The sequence below is a fragment of the Mus caroli genome, unplaced genomic scaffold (genome assembly GCF_978045245.1).
Source record: "Mus caroli unplaced genomic scaffold, Mus_caroli_1 scaffold_8, whole genome shotgun sequence".
Taxonomy (NCBI): Eukaryota; Metazoa; Chordata; class Mammalia; order Rodentia; family Muridae; genus Mus; species Mus caroli.
This window is the reverse complement of record NW_028227263.1, coordinates 14,579,184-14,596,404: the sequence shown is the minus strand read 5'-3', so window position 1 is coordinate 14,596,404 and position 17,221 is coordinate 14,579,184. Positions and strand designations below refer to the sequence as shown.

General features: G+C 44.4%; 1 protein-coding gene across 13 annotated transcripts in view; it reads left to right on the top strand.

Annotated features, from left to right (window-relative positions):
• LOC110298075 (scavenger receptor cysteine-rich domain-containing protein DMBT1) overlaps positions 1-17,221 on the top strand; it is a 104,527-nt gene that overhangs the window by 35,444 nt on the left and 51,862 nt on the right. For 12 of the 13 annotated variants that reach the window (XM_085841238.1, XM_085841239.1, XM_085841236.1 and 9 more), the window contains 8 exons: positions 2,088-2,120; positions 3,776-3,808; positions 5,110-5,433; positions 8,426-8,452; positions 10,315-10,347; positions 11,949-11,981; positions 13,480-13,803; positions 16,811-16,837. In XM_085841238.1, the coding sequence (XP_085697364.1) occupies positions 2,088-2,120; positions 3,776-3,808; positions 5,110-5,433; positions 8,426-8,452; positions 10,315-10,347; positions 11,949-11,981; positions 13,480-13,803; positions 16,811-16,837 (834 nt within the window). The remainder of the gene's footprint in view (positions 1-2,087; positions 2,121-3,775; positions 3,809-5,109; positions 5,434-8,425; positions 8,453-10,314; positions 10,348-11,948; positions 11,982-13,479; positions 13,804-16,810; positions 16,838-17,221) is intronic. The other variant, XM_085841240.1, reaches the window with a different exon arrangement.

Sequence of the window (17,221 nt, the reverse complement as noted above, 5' to 3'; positions counted from 1 at the left end):
TTAGAATCAAATAGAATATCTGAATGCAGGTCTTGGATTCAGTCCTTCTGCAAGTAGCTTTAACTATGAGACATGAAGCAGACTCAGGGATCTGTGGTTGGCAGATGATATGTAAGAATATCATGCCCTCTTCACACATGAGCCAATGCCTGCTTGTCCCAAGACTAATCAGGATCTAATATTCACAAGGTTACATACAGGACCACTTGTTTGCTATTGGTTTGTTTATGTACTATTTCTTGAGCCTCACCTCGCTCAGGCTAACTTTGGCCTTGCTGTTTTTGGCAAGGGTCCCCTTGAACTCCCTATCATCTTTTCTGTAGTTTCCTGGTTCCAGGATTCCAAGATTTTGCTACCATGTCCAGCTGTTTTAATCACATTGGACATTAGGTGTATTTTACCTCCAGCCCAGATTTTTTTCTCTTCTTACAAAACAATAATTTTCATCAAGACCTTGGGCAGTGCACATAGCCAAAGCAGAAACCCTGATCGCATGCCCAGTCTCCCAGGAGGAGTGGCTTCCAGTGCAGTTCAGGCTAACTTTGTACCTTGCATGAGACCATGTCTACATGGTAGACCCAATCCTAAACTGAGCTTTTCTTTATTAAGGTTGGTGGAACCCAGGGACAAATAATGGCAAGACCTTCTCCTTAGGTCTTGTTTCTAACTTTGGGCTACTGATGAAATTGGGGTTGAATCTTCTTCCTGTTGCTATGATCACACACTGGCCCTAAGCAACATGGAGGAGGATAGGTCTATTTGGCTTACAGGTCTCTCTCCACTATTGAGTGAAGTCAGGGAAGGAGCCTGAGGCAGGCAGCTGGAGGCAGGGACTGAAGCAGAGACCATGGAGCAGCCCTGCTGACTGGCATTCTGGCTTATGTTTAGCTAGTGTTGTCATACAGCACAGGCTCACCTGTCTAAGGACCATGTGCTGGCTTTGCCCTGACAATTATTGTTCAAGACAATCCACACAGAAAGAGCCACTGGCAATTCTGACCTAGGCAATTCTGGGCAACTCCCAGATTAAGAGTCCTTTACAAGACATAGCTGGAGCTCTGTTGACAGTAGAGATAACTAGGACAAATGGCCAGCATTGCTACTGCTGCTGTTGTTGCTGCTGCTGCTGCTGCTGCTGCTGGTTATGGTAGTGATCTTGCTGGTTTCCCGCTGCTGGTGCTGTGTGGTGGAATCCAGTGGAATCATAAGGCTCAGAAATCATGGATGGAGTAGAGATGAGAGACACGGGTGTCACACTGCTGGGCAGACCCTACCAGTCCCCAGCCTTCCCTGTCATTCTTCTCTCTGCCCTCAGTCATGTGATGGGTGAAACTAGCTTCAGCCTCACGTCAGAAGGGCTAGTGGAATACAGTCACCGATTCTTCCTCCCAAAATTAAAGATATTGCACATCATCAATGTTCAGCGATTACAGGTAGTATGTGCTTTTAAGAGAACATATACATGTAGGGGAATCCAGAGGAAGATTTTTGACCAACTTATAGAAAGGGCCAAACAAAGGCTTGCAGTTCTCTAGGGGGAACCAATCAAGAGAGACCAGCAGAGGGCAGTAAGTTCGTGTCCTGCAGTCCTTCTTTGGGAACACCTTGGAAGGCTCAGGTGGCCTTTGCCAATCCTCATAGCACCCTGTGAAGATGTCCAACAACAGCAACTGTGTTCCTATGCGAATTGTTGGTTTAACCATTGATACATAGTGTTTACTGTGCACAAGTCATAGGGAACATAGTGTGACTGTGGTGATCACCGCCCACCTGAGAATGGCCCTTAAAAGGAACATGGCCCTGCAGGCAGCCACAGTGTGACTGTGTTTATTTGAATACTCTGTGCTGTTGGTGAACCAGATCGTTTTTCAGATGGAATAGATGCAGAGATGAAGAAGAGTGAGGCCAAAAGATGTGCATGACACTTCAGTAGCCAGTTAAAGAAGGATCAGTGTCAGATCCCACAGTGCTTTACAGCCATTTCTAGTGATGAAAGACCTTTACCATGGGAGACTGCAGCTCCTGCCTCTGGGTTCTTCAAGAGAGAGGACCAACACCCAATGAATTCTTCCTTTCTCATTTTGCAGATGTGTTCCACCCAACTGAACAAACCACAGCAGGTAAGTTGTGCTATGTTGTATCCCTGTGGCCCAATGTCCTCAGAGCCCATTAGCTCACCTCTGACCCAGAAGATGGGCAGAAGGAAGAGCATGTGGAGTCCTTAGCTCCCAAGGAAATTTCCCAACAAGTTCAGGCCTATATGGACATATATGCTATGGATTATGGCCCTGAACTGTGGTACTTGGGGAGGATCAGCCATAGGAGGCACCTTCAAGGGTCACTAAGGAGATCTTGTTACTAGAGGTTCTATTGACCATTCTCAGTGCCCTGAGGTTCCGATGTTTTACCCTGTACCTTGCCGAACTCAGGGAGCAGAGTCTCTGTCTTCAGTGCTTGGAGAGGAAATCAAAACTCTGCTTAGCCAATGTCCCTGTCATTTCCTTTCGTCTAAGGCCTTATAAAGCTACTCTGGATTTCTGAATCCCCAACCTGGGACATTAAAGATCCTGTCTATCTCTCTGAGTTCCTCCAATGAGCGGTGTTGGTGGCACATCAGTACAGTTTAGACTCTGATGGACTGGGCTTTGGGAAAGAAAATCTCTTTCTTTTTTCCTTGGCATTTTTTGATCCTAGGACACAGCAAGAACTGTTGCTATAGCAGTGCCTCTGGCCAGCCCAGGGTTTGTAGGGAATCCAATTGGCCCAGTGTCAGACATCAGTTTTCCTAATGCATTTGAGGTGTCCCAAGGATAAGGCTGGCTTTACTCTCACTAAAGCCATATTCCTTCCTAAAATTCCACCCAGTTTATATCAGGAGCTGCTGTGTGGGGTAGAGGTCAATTCTTTCTGTATCCTGAGACCTTTGAAGGTTACGCAGAGCTGGTTGCTTGGTGCAAGTGGGTTAATGTCTTGATATCATCACTCCAATCTCCAGCACCAAGTCTACTCTTGAAACCACTGTGTCTTTTAAAGTAATTTAAACATATGTTTGAGATTTGTGTTTCATTTATATGGGACATATTAGATTCATTTCTGAAACAGTAAAAAAAAATGAGCATGGTCATGCAACACAAACACAGCCACACAAACACATACAACAAAACACAACCACACACACAACACACACAACCACAAATACAAAACACACATACTCCTACACACTTATGCCTGTAAGCACACATACAATATTCTACCACTCATGATGCTGAGCTAGTAGGATCTTGAGTTTCAGTCTAGCCTAGGGTATAATCCAAGATACCTTACCAAAAAAGCATTCATATACAAAGATGAAAGCAAAACAGGCTTTCTACACATATGCTAGTGAATATTATTTTGATTTACCAGCCAGTGTAATTAAAAAGGAAGAATTTAATTAGATGTGCACATGTGAGAAACCATTTTGTACTGGTTCCCTAGAGCTCAGTGCAAGTCATATGTAGGCAAGTTAGAGCTAGGGTCTATGGATTAACATTTTCTATAAAAAAGACTTTGAGACTTGGAGAACTCAACTTTCTATAAAAATAGCCTATTAGACTTGGAGAACTGAAGACTATGTAGATTTCTCACTAGTGTCAAGTCAAACAGCATTACCCAGATCAAACCCTGAATCACATCCCATCAGCAGGTTGACTGCACTTGCATGTCTTGGTTTTCTCCATGGAGACTTAACATCATGTTTCTCATTTTTTTCCCTCATGTGTCTATGGACATACAGAGCAGACAACCGTTCCTGATTATACACCAATAGGTAAGAAAAGATTGTATACATCTCTCACTGTACGTCACAATGCTGATTGTATCCACAGCATTGACTTCCTTGTAACACATAGGGGATAGGGTGGTGGGTGTGTGCTGTGAAGACTTGAGAAGTTGGGGATGCCTCCTGATCCTGAGGATGTCCCTCCTGGCAACCCTGTCACTGTCTGTATTTCTCTGTCTGTGGAGGGGGTCAGTCAGCCTGCTGTTGCCTGACCTTCCCCTCTCCCTGTGTGTGGAAGTCAGTAATGGAGTGGATTCCAAAACTCCACGGTCTCTACATTTAGTATTACGTCAGAAGAGACTCTGAGGTTAGAGTGATTAATATAAGACAACCTTCCAGAGAGGTTGGGTGACAAAATGAGACTGATGACCTTTTATGAGACGCCATTCTGATTCTCTTCAAGTGGGTGCCCAGTTGAGAAAGCTGTGTCTTAGTGCACGCTGGGTAAAGACATCTGTCTTGTTTAAATATGCTGGGTTGAACCTTGACTTTAATGAAAAGTTCACATCAGTGGTCTTAGTGACCAATAGTGACAAAGCTTGGGGTCCTCTAGTGTGGTCTCATTCCAGACAGAGAGCGAGGTGGTGGTGGCAGTCATGTCACCGGAGACATTGGGGTCCCAGCAGCTCATTCAGGTTTATAATTTTATATTGGTTCTGAAAGGAGTTCTTATACAAAACTGAAACTGGTGTGTGTGTGTGTGTGTGTGTGTGTGTGTGTGTGTGTGTAAGCAGCTGTTGAGAGCCTTTTGCAGGGACCCATGAACTTCTGTTGTGGCAGGAAGCTATCCTCTGCCCTGTTGGTGTCTCATAGACCAACTTTCTGTGCATCGCCTTTACTCCTGGCAGATATGGGTCATGGTAGAGGTGAATGTGTGCATGTGCAGTGTGTGTGTGAGGAGTTTCGAGGGCTCTGCATCCTCTCACTCCTTGAAACACTCTTAATCCTACAGTGCATGATACTCCAAGGCATAATGGCAAGGTAGAGTAGGTAGACAAGTTATCTTGTCACCATAGTGGTCAGATTCAACCCATGCCAACACAGTGTGTAGAAACCTAGGCATCCTGGTGACCAACTTGGTCCTCATGTTTAGAACAGAAGTAGTGACATTTTAGTGAGGATTCACAGTCAAAGTGAGAGTGTACAGGTCTTTACAGGACAGTGTGGCCAGGATGCAGCAGCAGGACTTGTTCATATCTCATAATGTTCATGAGTGAGTGGCCCACAAAGTGTACAAGCTCCATCACCCACAATGAACCAACAATGGAGAAACCACCATGTCTTTTCAGGAACAGAAAACAGTTTGGCTGTGAGGCTGGAGAATGGAGGAGACAGGTGTCAGGGTCGAGTGGAGATCCTTTACCAGGGTTCCTGGGGCACCGTGTGTGATGACAACTGGGACCTCAATGATGCCAACGTGGTGTGCAGGCAGCTGGGCTGTGGCTTGGCCGTGTCTGCCCCAGGAAATGCCAGGTTTGGACAGGGCCCAGGGCCCATTGTCATGGATGACGTGGCCTGTGGAGGATATGAGGACTATCTGTGGAGATGTTCCCACCGAGGCTGGCTCTCTCATAACTGTGGACACCATGAGGATGCTGGAGTCATCTGTTCAGGTAAGACCCAGTGATCATTACATCTGCCTAACAGCAATGAGCTTAGGTCACTATGAATGCTGTCAGAACTCCATTCTGGCCTATTCATTGGTCCTTGTAAGGATTGGTGAATAACCTGGACAATGCCCTTCTCAGTCATGGTCCTGCACCAGACTCTCAGTCTCTAGTGAGGCTTCAGTTTATGTGAGAGAGGTAAGCCATGGAAATGCAGTGTCAAGTTCCACACTTGAGAAAGGACCAGGGTCAGCATCCATGTGCTCTTGCAAGAAGTAAACCAGCCTTGGTTTGGAGTATTGAAATCCTGTTTCTATGTTGAATTTGGACTATCAGAAGGGCAAAGCTGTATGGCATGGCGAGCTGAGCAAATTCAGTGTTCTTTTTCCACAGTGTTCCCTAGAATCCTTCTCAGAAAGTCCTGCAGAAGGACTCTTCTGGGCAAGCTTCAGTAACTCCTTCAGTCCCTCAGGCTCTGCAGAGTTCTGGGTTTCCACAGATCGGGTTCAATAGCTCAATGGTGATAAAACAGTGGGAATGTTACTCATGAATGGAGGTCCTATGTAGTATGTTCATGAGATACATGGACAAGAATTATTTGGGCATGGATGTAGTATGGAGAATTTTAGAGTCCTACAGGATCCTTTAACCATGAGGGTGGATCTTTGAATCTTTAAGAAGTCAAGATTGGGTGTGCTTTTGACCCACTACCCACACAGTAACATAGATCTCTGGCTTCCTTTCATTTCGGCAGGCTCTCATGAATTTCTTACTTGCTGTTAGTAAACTGCCTCAAATCAGGTCCCACCTCGGACACGGAGTACATGGTAGAAGTTCATGAGTAACTGTATTGTTCATGGTCTGCTCTGGCAGCACCCACCCTGGAACATCAGCCTCAGCTCCATCTGTAGAAACGCTGAGTCTGTCTTCCCTGGATGTCCAGGTGAACTCCTAGGGACTTTCTGTCCACTCTCCTTCTATTTCACAGATGTCTATGCCACCCCCAGCTCAGGTCACTGTCAACAGCTTGGAGTTCCCTCTTCTCCTGTTCATTGTAGAGTCATGCTTTTCTTCTGACACTAGGGAATTATTGATAAGACACACACTGTTCACTGCTACTGAGCTTTCACCAAATTCATACGCTGGGTCATGGACTTTCCTCTTTGCACATTCATGGCTGACACGACCTGTCTGGTATGTTTTATGCACACAGTACTGGGCATTATAGACCCCACTGCTGCATGTTACTTAAAATGGATGGCCTGAGGCTTGAATGGTGCTAACCCAAGTCGGCACTCTGGTACCCGAGAATGCCACACTGTCTCCTGGTGCTCTTTGTGTATCTTCCTCTGCATCAGGACATCTGAATGCTTCAGTTCCTACATGTTCTTTCCTGTTTTCTACATTGATTATCTTACTGGTTATATAAGTATATATGTATACATATAAGTATATGTTTATGTATAACATAAACCAGGCTGCTCACTTTGATCTACTAATTCTCCAGCTTCATTTCCAAATGCTTGGATTTCTACTCTAATCCTCAGTGCCCAGCATACACTCTGGTTACAGTTCTTCTCCTTATTTTACAGGATACTGCAGTTCACTCAGCCTACAATACTTTGCTTGCCACATTCCCCATTCCAATCGCGCCCTCTGTAGACACAGTCTGCTCACTGCAGATGCTATGATGTCCTGGAGCAGGTCTACTTTGTCCTTTGTTTAACCAGTCACCATTTGGTTTGTTCTAACTGTTCTCTAAAGATCAAGGACACTGTGCCTTTTAGAGGTCCCTCCCTAATTTACACCTTTTGAGACATACAAACACATGCACACACTTACACAGAAACACACACACACACACACACATTGACACTCAGACATCAACACATATAATCCATATATACATACATACACATTTGCATGGACAGACACACATACATAGAGTTACATACATGGACCAAAAATCGTAGACATATATATCTCACATGCTAATATGTACATCATAGACAGATACAACACAGATACACATTGTTACACACACTCCCCAAACACAGAGACACGAGATACACACAATCCCAGAAGATCACACAGAGACAGATGTGGACACTGACAGACAGACACACACATGTATATTCTATGTCATTGGGTGTCCATGCATATTCTCCCACAACTACTCCAGTAGCACCTGTTCCTTTTTCAAAGCTCTCTGTTGATGTCTTCAGGGGCCTAGATATGCTGGATCCTCCGCAGGGCTGGAAGCACTCATTGCTCCTTTCGTTCCTAGCTTGGGACATGTATCAAGAGCCTAACAGTGTGCCTGCCTCATGAGAGTGTACTGAAGCTCACAGGATGGAGGGTGGAACTGTGACCAGTCCACCTTCATGGCTCCTGAGAGCCTTCTTGGTGATTCCACAGATTATGCATATACATCAAGACATATTCACACACACACATGATAAACCAGCAACATTAATCACATTCTCACCATTCCTGAGAGATCATCTCTTACTTTCCAAAGGAAATGGGTTCCAAGAACTTCTTTGCTTCTACCCAAAGCATCTGACACTCAAGTCTTTATCAGTGGGTGTTGTGACCCATAGACACCTTCCTGTGTCCTTCCAGTCATCCCAGATCTAGTCCCTCATCGATTATCAGCCTTGTGTGACTCAGTGGTATATCACATCGCTTATGTGAGGACAGCAAGAGGGAAAAGTTTTCATGCTCTAATTCAGAGGCAGGTTGTTTTCTTTCATAGTTTTGATTCAACCCCTGTGTAGTTTGTGTAGACGCCCATGATACAAAGGGCCCGACTGGAATATTCCTAAGACTATCTTGCTCTTTTGACCAATCATAAAGGAACCTAGAAAGTTGAGTTTGGTCTTTGAGGTGGGGCCCACATAGGAGAGTTGTAAAAGCTACCACTTCAGAAAGGATGTTTGCCAGGATTCTTGTGGATGAAATGCACACTCTGAATTTGTTTTTATTTCTTTGACAGCTTCTCAATCAAGCAGTCCCACACCTGGTAAGTACATTGAAAATATGAACCTGTGTCAGTGTATAACTTCCCCCTATGTTGTGAGTGATCCTGACACACTGCATGCTAATGAATGACACTAGGCTGAAATATATAGTGCCCATCTAGACAGTAATAACAATAAATCTCCTGCCAGCTGTAGCAGAAAGGATCCTGTCATAAGACAATTACAGTCTTCAATTTTATGTTTTCCTGCCTCAAATTTCAGTTTATGTTAGAATCAAATAGAATATCTGAATGCAGGTCTTGGATTCATTCCTTCCGCAAGTAGCTCTAACTATGATTCGTGAAGCAGACTCACGGATCTGTGATTGGTAAATGATATGTAAGGTTATCATGCCCTCTTCACACATTGGCCAATGCCTGCTTGTCCTAAGACTAATCAGGATCTAATATTCACAAGGTTATAGGACCACTTGTTTGCTATTGGTTTTTTTATGTAATATTTCTTGAGCCTCACCTCGCTCAGGCTAATCTTGGTCTTGCTGGTTTTGGCAAGGGTCCCCCTGAACTCCTGATTATATTTTGTGTAGTTTCTTTTTTTAAATTTATTTTTATTAGATATTTTCTTTATATACATTTAAAATGCTATCCCAAGAGTTCCCTATACCCTACCTCCATCCTGCTCCTCTCCCCACCCTCTCCTGCTTCTTGGCCCTGGCATTCCCCTGTATTGGGGCATATAAAGTTTGCAATACCAAGGGGCCTCTCTTCCCAGTGATGGCTGAATAGGCCATCTTCTGCTCCATATGCAGCTTTTTCTGTAGTTTCCAGGTTCTAGGATTCCAAGATTTTGCTACCATGTCCAGCTGTTTTAATCACATTGGACATGAGGTGTATTTTACCTCCAGACCAGATGTTTATTTTTCTCTTCTTACAAAACAATAATTTTTGCTGCTGCTGCTGGTGGTGGTGGTGATGATAGTGATCTTGCTGGTAATCCCACTGCTGCTGCTGTCTGGTGGAATCCAGTGGAATCATAAGGCACAAATCATGAATAGAGTAGAGATGAGAGACACGGGTGTCACACTGCTGGGCAGACCCTACCAGTCCCCACCCTTCCCTGTCATTCTTCTCTCTGCCCTCAGTCATGTGATAGGTGAAATTAGCTTCAGCCTCGTGTCAGAAGGGTTAGTGGAATATAGTCACTGATTCTTCCTTCCAAAATTAAAAATATTGCACATCATGAATGCTCACCTATTACAGGTAGTATGTACTTTTAAGTGGACATATACATGTTGGGGAATCTAGAGGAAGCTAGAAAGGGCCAAACAAAGGCTTATGGTTCTCTAGGGGGAACCAATCAGAGAGTGACCAGCAGAGGGCAGTAATACTGTGTCCTGCAGACCCAGAGCCTTCTTTGGGAACACCTTGGAAGGCTCAGGTGGCCTTTGCCAAACTCATAGCACCCTGTGAAGATGACCAAGAACAGCAACTGTGTTCCCATGTGAATTGCTGGTTTAACCATTGATACATAGTGTTTACTGTACACAAGTCATAGGGAACATAGTGTGATTGTAGTGATCACCGCCCACCTGAGAATGGCCCTTAAAAGAACATGGCCCTGCAGGCAGCCACAGTGTGACTGTGTTTATGTGAATACTCTGTGATGTTGGTGAACCAGATCGTTTTTCAGATGGAATAGATGCAGTGATGAAGAGTGAGGCTAAGAGGTGCTCATGGGGACACTTCAGTAGCCAGTTAAAGAAGGATCAGTGTCAGATCCCACAGTGCTTTACAGCATTTCTAGTGATGAAAGACCTTTACCATGGGAGACTGCAGCTCCTGCCTCTGGGTTCCTGAAGAGAAAGGACCAACACCCAATGAATTCTTCCTTTCTCCTTTTGCAGATGTGTTCCACCCAACTGAACAAACCACAGCAGGTAAGTTGTGCTATGTTGTATCCCTGTGGCCCAATGTCCTCAGAGCCCATTAGCTCACCTCTGACCCAGAAGATGGGCAGAAGGAAGAGCATGTGGAGTCCTTAGCTCCCAAGGAAATTTCCCAACAAGTTCAGGCCTATATGGACATATATGCCATGGATTATGGCCCCGAACTGTGGTACTTGGGGAGGATCAGCCATAGGAGGCACCTTCAAGGGTCACTAAGGAGATCTTGTTACTAGAGGTTCTATTGACCATTCTCAGTCTCTGACTTCTGTGCTTGGAGAGGAAATCAAAACTCTGCTTAGCCAATGTCCCTGTCATTTCCTTTCGTCTAAGGCCTTATAAAGCTACTCTGGATTCCTGAATCCCAAACCTGGGACATTAAAGATCCTGTCTATCTCTCTGAGTTCCTCCAAACAGCGGTGTTGGTGGCACATCAGTACAGTTTAGACTCTGATAAACTGGGCTTTGGGAAAGAAAATCCCTTTCTTCTCTCCTTGGCATTTTTTGATTCTAGGTCACAGCAAGAACTGTTTCTATAGCAGTGCCTCTGGCCAGCCCAGGGTTTGTAGGGAATCCAATTGGCCCAGTGTCAGACATCAGTTTTCCTAATGCATTTGAGGTGTCCCAAGGATAAGGCTGGCTTTACTCTCACTAAAGCCATATTCCTTCCTAAGATTCCACCCAGTTTATATCAGGAGCTGCTGTGTGGGGTAGAGGTCAATTCTTTCTGTATCCTGAGACCTTTGAAGGTTACGCAGAGCTGGTTGCTTGGTGCAAGTGGGTTAACGTCTTGATATCATCACTCCAATCTCCAGCACCAAGTCTACTCTTGAAGCCACTGTGTCTTTTAAAGTAACTAAAACATATGTTTGAGATTTGTGTTTCATTTATATGGGACATATTAGATTCATTTCTGAAACAGTAAAAAAAAATGAGTATGGTCATGCAACACAAACACAGCCACACAAACACATACAACAAAACACAACCACACACACAACACACACAACCACAAATACAAAACACACATACTCCTACACACTTACGCCTGTAAGCACACTTACAATATTCTACCACTCATGATGCTGAGCTAGTAGGATCTTGAGTTTCAGTCTAGCCTAGGGTATAATCCAAGATACCTTACTAAAAAAGCATTCATATACAAAGATGAAGCAAAACAGGCTTTCTACACATATGCTAGTAAATATTATTTTGATTTACCAGCCAGTGTAATTAAAAAGGAAGAATTTAATTAGATGTGCACGTGTGAGAAACCATTTTGTACTGGTTCCCTAGAGCTAAGTGCAAGTCATATGTAGGCAAGTTAGAGCTAGGGTCTATGGATTAACATTTTCTATAAAAAAGACTTTGAGACTTGGAGAACTCAACTTTCTATAAAAATAGCCTATTAGACTTGGAGAACTGAAGACTATGTAGATTTCTCACTAGTGTCAAGTCAAACAGCATTACCCAGATCAAACCCTGAATCACATCCCATCAGCAGGTTGACTGCACTTGCATGTCTTGGTTTTTCTCCATGGAGACTTAACATCATGTTTCTCATTTTTCTTCCTCATGTGTCTATGGACATACAGAGCAGACAACCGTTCCTGATTATACACCAATAGGTAAGAAAAGATTGTATACATCTCTCACTGTAGGTCACAATGCTGATTGTATCCACAACATTGACTTCCTTGTAACACTTAGGGGATAGGGTGTTGGGTGTGTGCTGTGAAGACTTAGAGAAGTTGGGGATGCCTCCTGATCCTGAGGACGTCCCTCCTGGCAACCCTGTCACTGTCTGTATTTCTCTGCCTGTGGAGGGGGCCAGTCAGCCTGCTGTTGCCTGACCTTCCCCTCTCCCTGTGTGTGGAAGTCAGTAATGGAGTGGATTCCAAAACTCCACGGTCTCTACATTTAGTATTACGTCAGAAGAGACTCTGAGGTTAGAGTGATTAATATAAGACAACCTTCCAGAGAGGTTGGGTGACAAAATGAGACTGATGACCTTTTATGAGACGCCATTCTGATTCTCTTCAAGTGGGTGCCCAGTTGAGAAAGCTGTGTCTTAGTGCACGCTGGGTAAAGACATCTGTCTTGTTTAAATATGCTGGGTTGAACCTTGACTTTAATGAAAAGTTCACATCAGTGGTCTTAGTGACCAATAGTGACAAAGCTTGGGGTCCTCTAGTGTGGTCTCATTCCAGACAGAGAGCGAGGTGGTGGTGGCAGTCATGTCACCGGAGACATTGGGGTCCCAGCAGCTCATTCAGGTTTATAATTTTATATTGGTTCTGAAAGGAGTTCTTATACAAAACTGAAACTGGTGTGTGTGTGTGTGTGTGTGTGTGTGTGTGTGTGTAAGCAGCTGTTGAGAGCCTTTTGCAGGGACCCATGAACTTCTGTTGTGGCAGGAAGCTATCCTCTGCCCTGTTGGTGTCTCATAGACCAACTTTCTGTGCATCGCCTTTACTGCTGGCAGATATGGGTCATGGTAGAGGTGAATGTGTGCATGTGCAGTGTGTGTGTGAGGAGTTTCGAGGGCTCTGCATCCTCTCACTCCTTGAAACACTCTTTTTTTTTTTTTTTTTTTTTTTTATTACATGTAAGCACACTGTAGCTGTCTTCAGACACTCCAGAAGAGGGCGCCAGATCTCGTTACGGATGGTTGTGAGCCACCATGTGGTTGCTGGGATTTGAACTCTGGACCTTTGGAAGAGCAGTCGGGTGCTCTTACCCACTGAGCCATCTCACCAGCCCCCCTTGAAACACTCTTAATCCTACAGTGCATGATACTCCAAGGCATAATGGCAAGGTAGAGTAGGTAGACAAGTTATCTTGTCACCATAGTGGTCAGATTCAACCCATGCCAACACAGTGTGTAGAAACCTAGGCATCCTGGTGACCAACTTGGTCCTCATGTTTAGAACAGAAGTAGTGACATTTTAGTGAGGATTCACAGTCAAAGTGAGAGTGTACAGGTCTTTACAGGACAGTGTGGCCAGGATGCAGCAGCAGGACTTGTTCATATCTCATAATGTTCATGAGTGAGTGGCCCACAAAGTGTACAAGCTCCATCACCCACAATGAACCAACAATGGAGAAACCACCATGTCTTTTCAGGAACAGAAAACAGTTTGGCTGTGAGGCTGGAGAATGGAGGAGATAGGTGTCAGGGTCGAGTGGAGATCCTTTACCAGGGTTCCTGGGGCACCGTGTGTGATGACAACTGGGACCTCAATGATGCCAACGTGGTGTGCAGGCAGCTGGGCTGTGGCTTGGCCGTGTCTGCCCCAGGAAATGCCAGGTTTGGACAGGGCCCAGGGCCCATTGTCATGGATGACGTGGCCTGTGGAGGATATGAGGACTATCTGTGGAGATGTTCCCACCGAGGCTGGCTCTCTCATAACTGTGGACACCATGAGGATGCTGGAGTCATTTGTTCAGGTGAGACCCAGTGATCATTACATCTGCCCGACAGCAATGAGCTTAGGTCACTATGAATGCTGTCAGAACTCCATTCTGGCCTATTCATTGGTCCTTGTAAGGATTGGTGAATATCCAGGACAATGCCCTTCTCAGTCATGGTCCTGCACAAGACTCTCAGTCTCTAGTGAGTGTAGAGTTTATGTGAGAGAGGTAAGCCATGGAAATGCAGTGTGGAGTTCCACACTTGAGAAAGGACCAGGGTCAGCATCAATGTGCTCTTGCAAGAAGTCAACCAGCCTTGGTTTGGAGTATTGAAATCCTGTTTCTATGTTGAATTTGGACTATCAGAAGGGCAAAGCTGTATGGCATGGCGAGCTGAGCAAATTCACTGTTCTTTTTCCAGTGTTCCCCAGAATCCTTCTGAGAATGTCCTGCAGAAGGACTCTTCTGAGCAAGCTTCAGTAACTCCTTCAGTCCCTCAGGCTCTGCAGAGTTCTGGGTTCTCACAGATCGGGTTCAATAGCTTAATGTTCATAACACTGTGGAATATTACTCATTAATGGAGATCCTATGTAGTATGTTCATGAGATAAATGGACAAGAAATACTTGTGCATGGAGAAATTTAGAATCCTACAGAATCCTTTAACCATGAGGGTGGATCTTTGAATCTTCAAGAAGTCCAGACTGGGTGTGCTTTTGGCCTACTACGCACACAGTAACACAGCACCCTGGTTTCCTGTCATGTATCCAGGCTCTCATAATTTTCTTACTTGCTGTTAGTAAAGTGCCTCAGACCATGTCCCACCTGGGGCACGGAGTACCTGGTAGAAGTTCATGAGAAACTCTATTATTCATGGTTTGTTCTGGCAGCACCCACCCTGGAACATCAGCCTCAGCTCCTTCTGTAGAAACACTGAGTCTGTCTTCTCTGGATGTCCAGGTGAACTCTAGGGACTTTCTGTCCACTGTCCTTCTATTTCACAGGTGTCTGTGCCTCCCCTTGCTCAGGTCAATGTCAACAGCTTGGAGTCCCCTCTTCTCCTGCTCATTATAGAATCATGCGTTTCTCCTGGCACTAGGAAATTATTGATAAGACACACACTCCTCACTCCTCTGAGTTTTCACCCAATTCATACGCTGTGTCATGGACTTTCCTCTTTGCACATTCATGGCTGACACGACCTGTCTAGTATGTTTTATGCACACAGCACTGTGCATCATAGACCCCACTGCTGCATGCTACTCAAAATGGATGGTCTGAGGCTTTGCATAGTGCTAACCCCAAGTGGGCAGGCTGGCACCTCAGAGTGCCACACTGTCTCCTGGTGCTCTTTGTGTATCTTCTTCTGCATCGAGACATCTGAATGCTTCAGTTCCTACATGTTCTTTCCTGTTTTCTACATTGATTATCTTACTGATATATAAGTGTACATGTATGCATGTAAGTATATGTTTATGCATAACATAAACCAAGCTGCTCACTTTGATCTACTAATTCTCCAGCCTCATTTCCAAATGCTGGGATTTCTACTCTAATCCTCAGTGCCCAGCATACACTCTGGTTAGAGTCCTTCTCCTTATTTTACAGGTTACTGCAGTTCACTCAGTCTACAGTACTTTGCTTGCCACATTCCCCATTCCAATAGCGCCCTCTGTAGACACAGTCTGCTCACTGCAGATGCTATGATGTCCTGGAGCAGGTCTACTTTGTCCTGTCCTTAACCAGCCAACATTTAGTGTGTTCTAACTGTTCCCTGAAGATCAAGGACACTGTGCCTTTTAGAGGTCCCTCCCTGATTTACATCTTTTAAGACATAAAAACACATGCACACACTTACACAGAAACACACACACACACACACACACACACACACACACACACATTGACACTCAGACATTAACACATATAATCCATATATACATACATACATATTTGCATGGACAGACACACAAACATACATAGAGTTACATAAATGGACCAAAAACCATAGACATATATATCTCACATGATAATATGTATATCATAGACAGATACAACACAGATACACATTGTTATACACACTCCCCACACACAGAGACTCAGAGATACACACAATCCCAGAAGATCACACAGAGATAGATGTGGACACTGACACACAGACACACACATGTATATTCTATGTCATTGGGTGTCCATGCATATTCTCCCACAACTACTCCAGTAGCACCTGTCTCCTGTTCAAAGCTGTCTATTGATGTCTTCAGGGGCCTAGATATGCTGGATTCTCTGCAGGGCTGGGAGCACTCATTGCTCCTTTCGTTCCTAGCTTGCACATGTATCAAGAACCTAACAGGGTGCCTGAATCAGGAGAATGTACTGCAGCTCACAGGATGGAGGATTGGAACTGTGAGCATCCACCCTCATGGCTCCTGAGAGCCTTCCTGCTGATTCCACAGATCATGCATATACATAAAGACATATTCACATATTCACACATACATGCTACACCAGCAACATTAATCACATCCTCACCATTCCTGAGAGATCATCTCTTTGTTTCCAAAGGAAATGGGTTACAGTGACTTCTTTGCTTCTACCCAAAGCATCTGACACTCAAGTCTTTATCAGTTGGTGTGTGACTCATAGACACCTTCCTGTGTCCTTCCAGTCATCCCAGATCTAGTCCCTCATTGATTATCAGCCTTGTGTGACTCAGTGGTATATCACCTTGCTCATGTGAGGACGGCAAGAGGGAGCGATTTTCATGCTCAGTAATACAGAGGCAGGCTGTTTTTCTTCATCATTTTGATTCAACCCCTGTGTAATTGGTGTAGACGCCCATGATACAAAGGGCCCCGACTGGAATATTTCTAAGACCATCTTGCTCTTTTGTCCAATCAAAAAGGAACCTAGATAGTTGAGTTTGGTCTTTGGGGTGGGGCCCACATAGGAGAGTTGTAAAAGCTACCACTTCAGAAAGGATTTTTGCCAGGATTTTTGTGGATGAAATGCACACTCTGAATTTGTTTTTATTTCTTTGATAGCTTCTCAATCAAGCAGTCCCACACCTGGTAAGTACATTGAAAATATGAACCTGTATCAGTGTATAACTTCCCCTTATGTTGTGATTGATACTGACACACGACATGCTAATGAATGACACTAGGCTGAAATATATATTGTCCCATCTAGACAGTAATGACAAAAGAAACTCCTGCCAGCTCTAGTATAAAGCATCCTGTGGTAAGACAATTACAGTCTTCAATTTTGTTTTCCTGCCTCAAATTTCAGTTTATGTTAGAATCAAATAGAATATCTGAAGGCAGGTCTTGGATTCAGTCCTTCCAGAAGTAGCTCTAACTATGAGATGTGAAACAAACTAAGGGATCTGTGATTGGTAGATGATATGTAAGGATATCATGCCCTCTTCACACATTGGCCAATGCCTGCTTGTC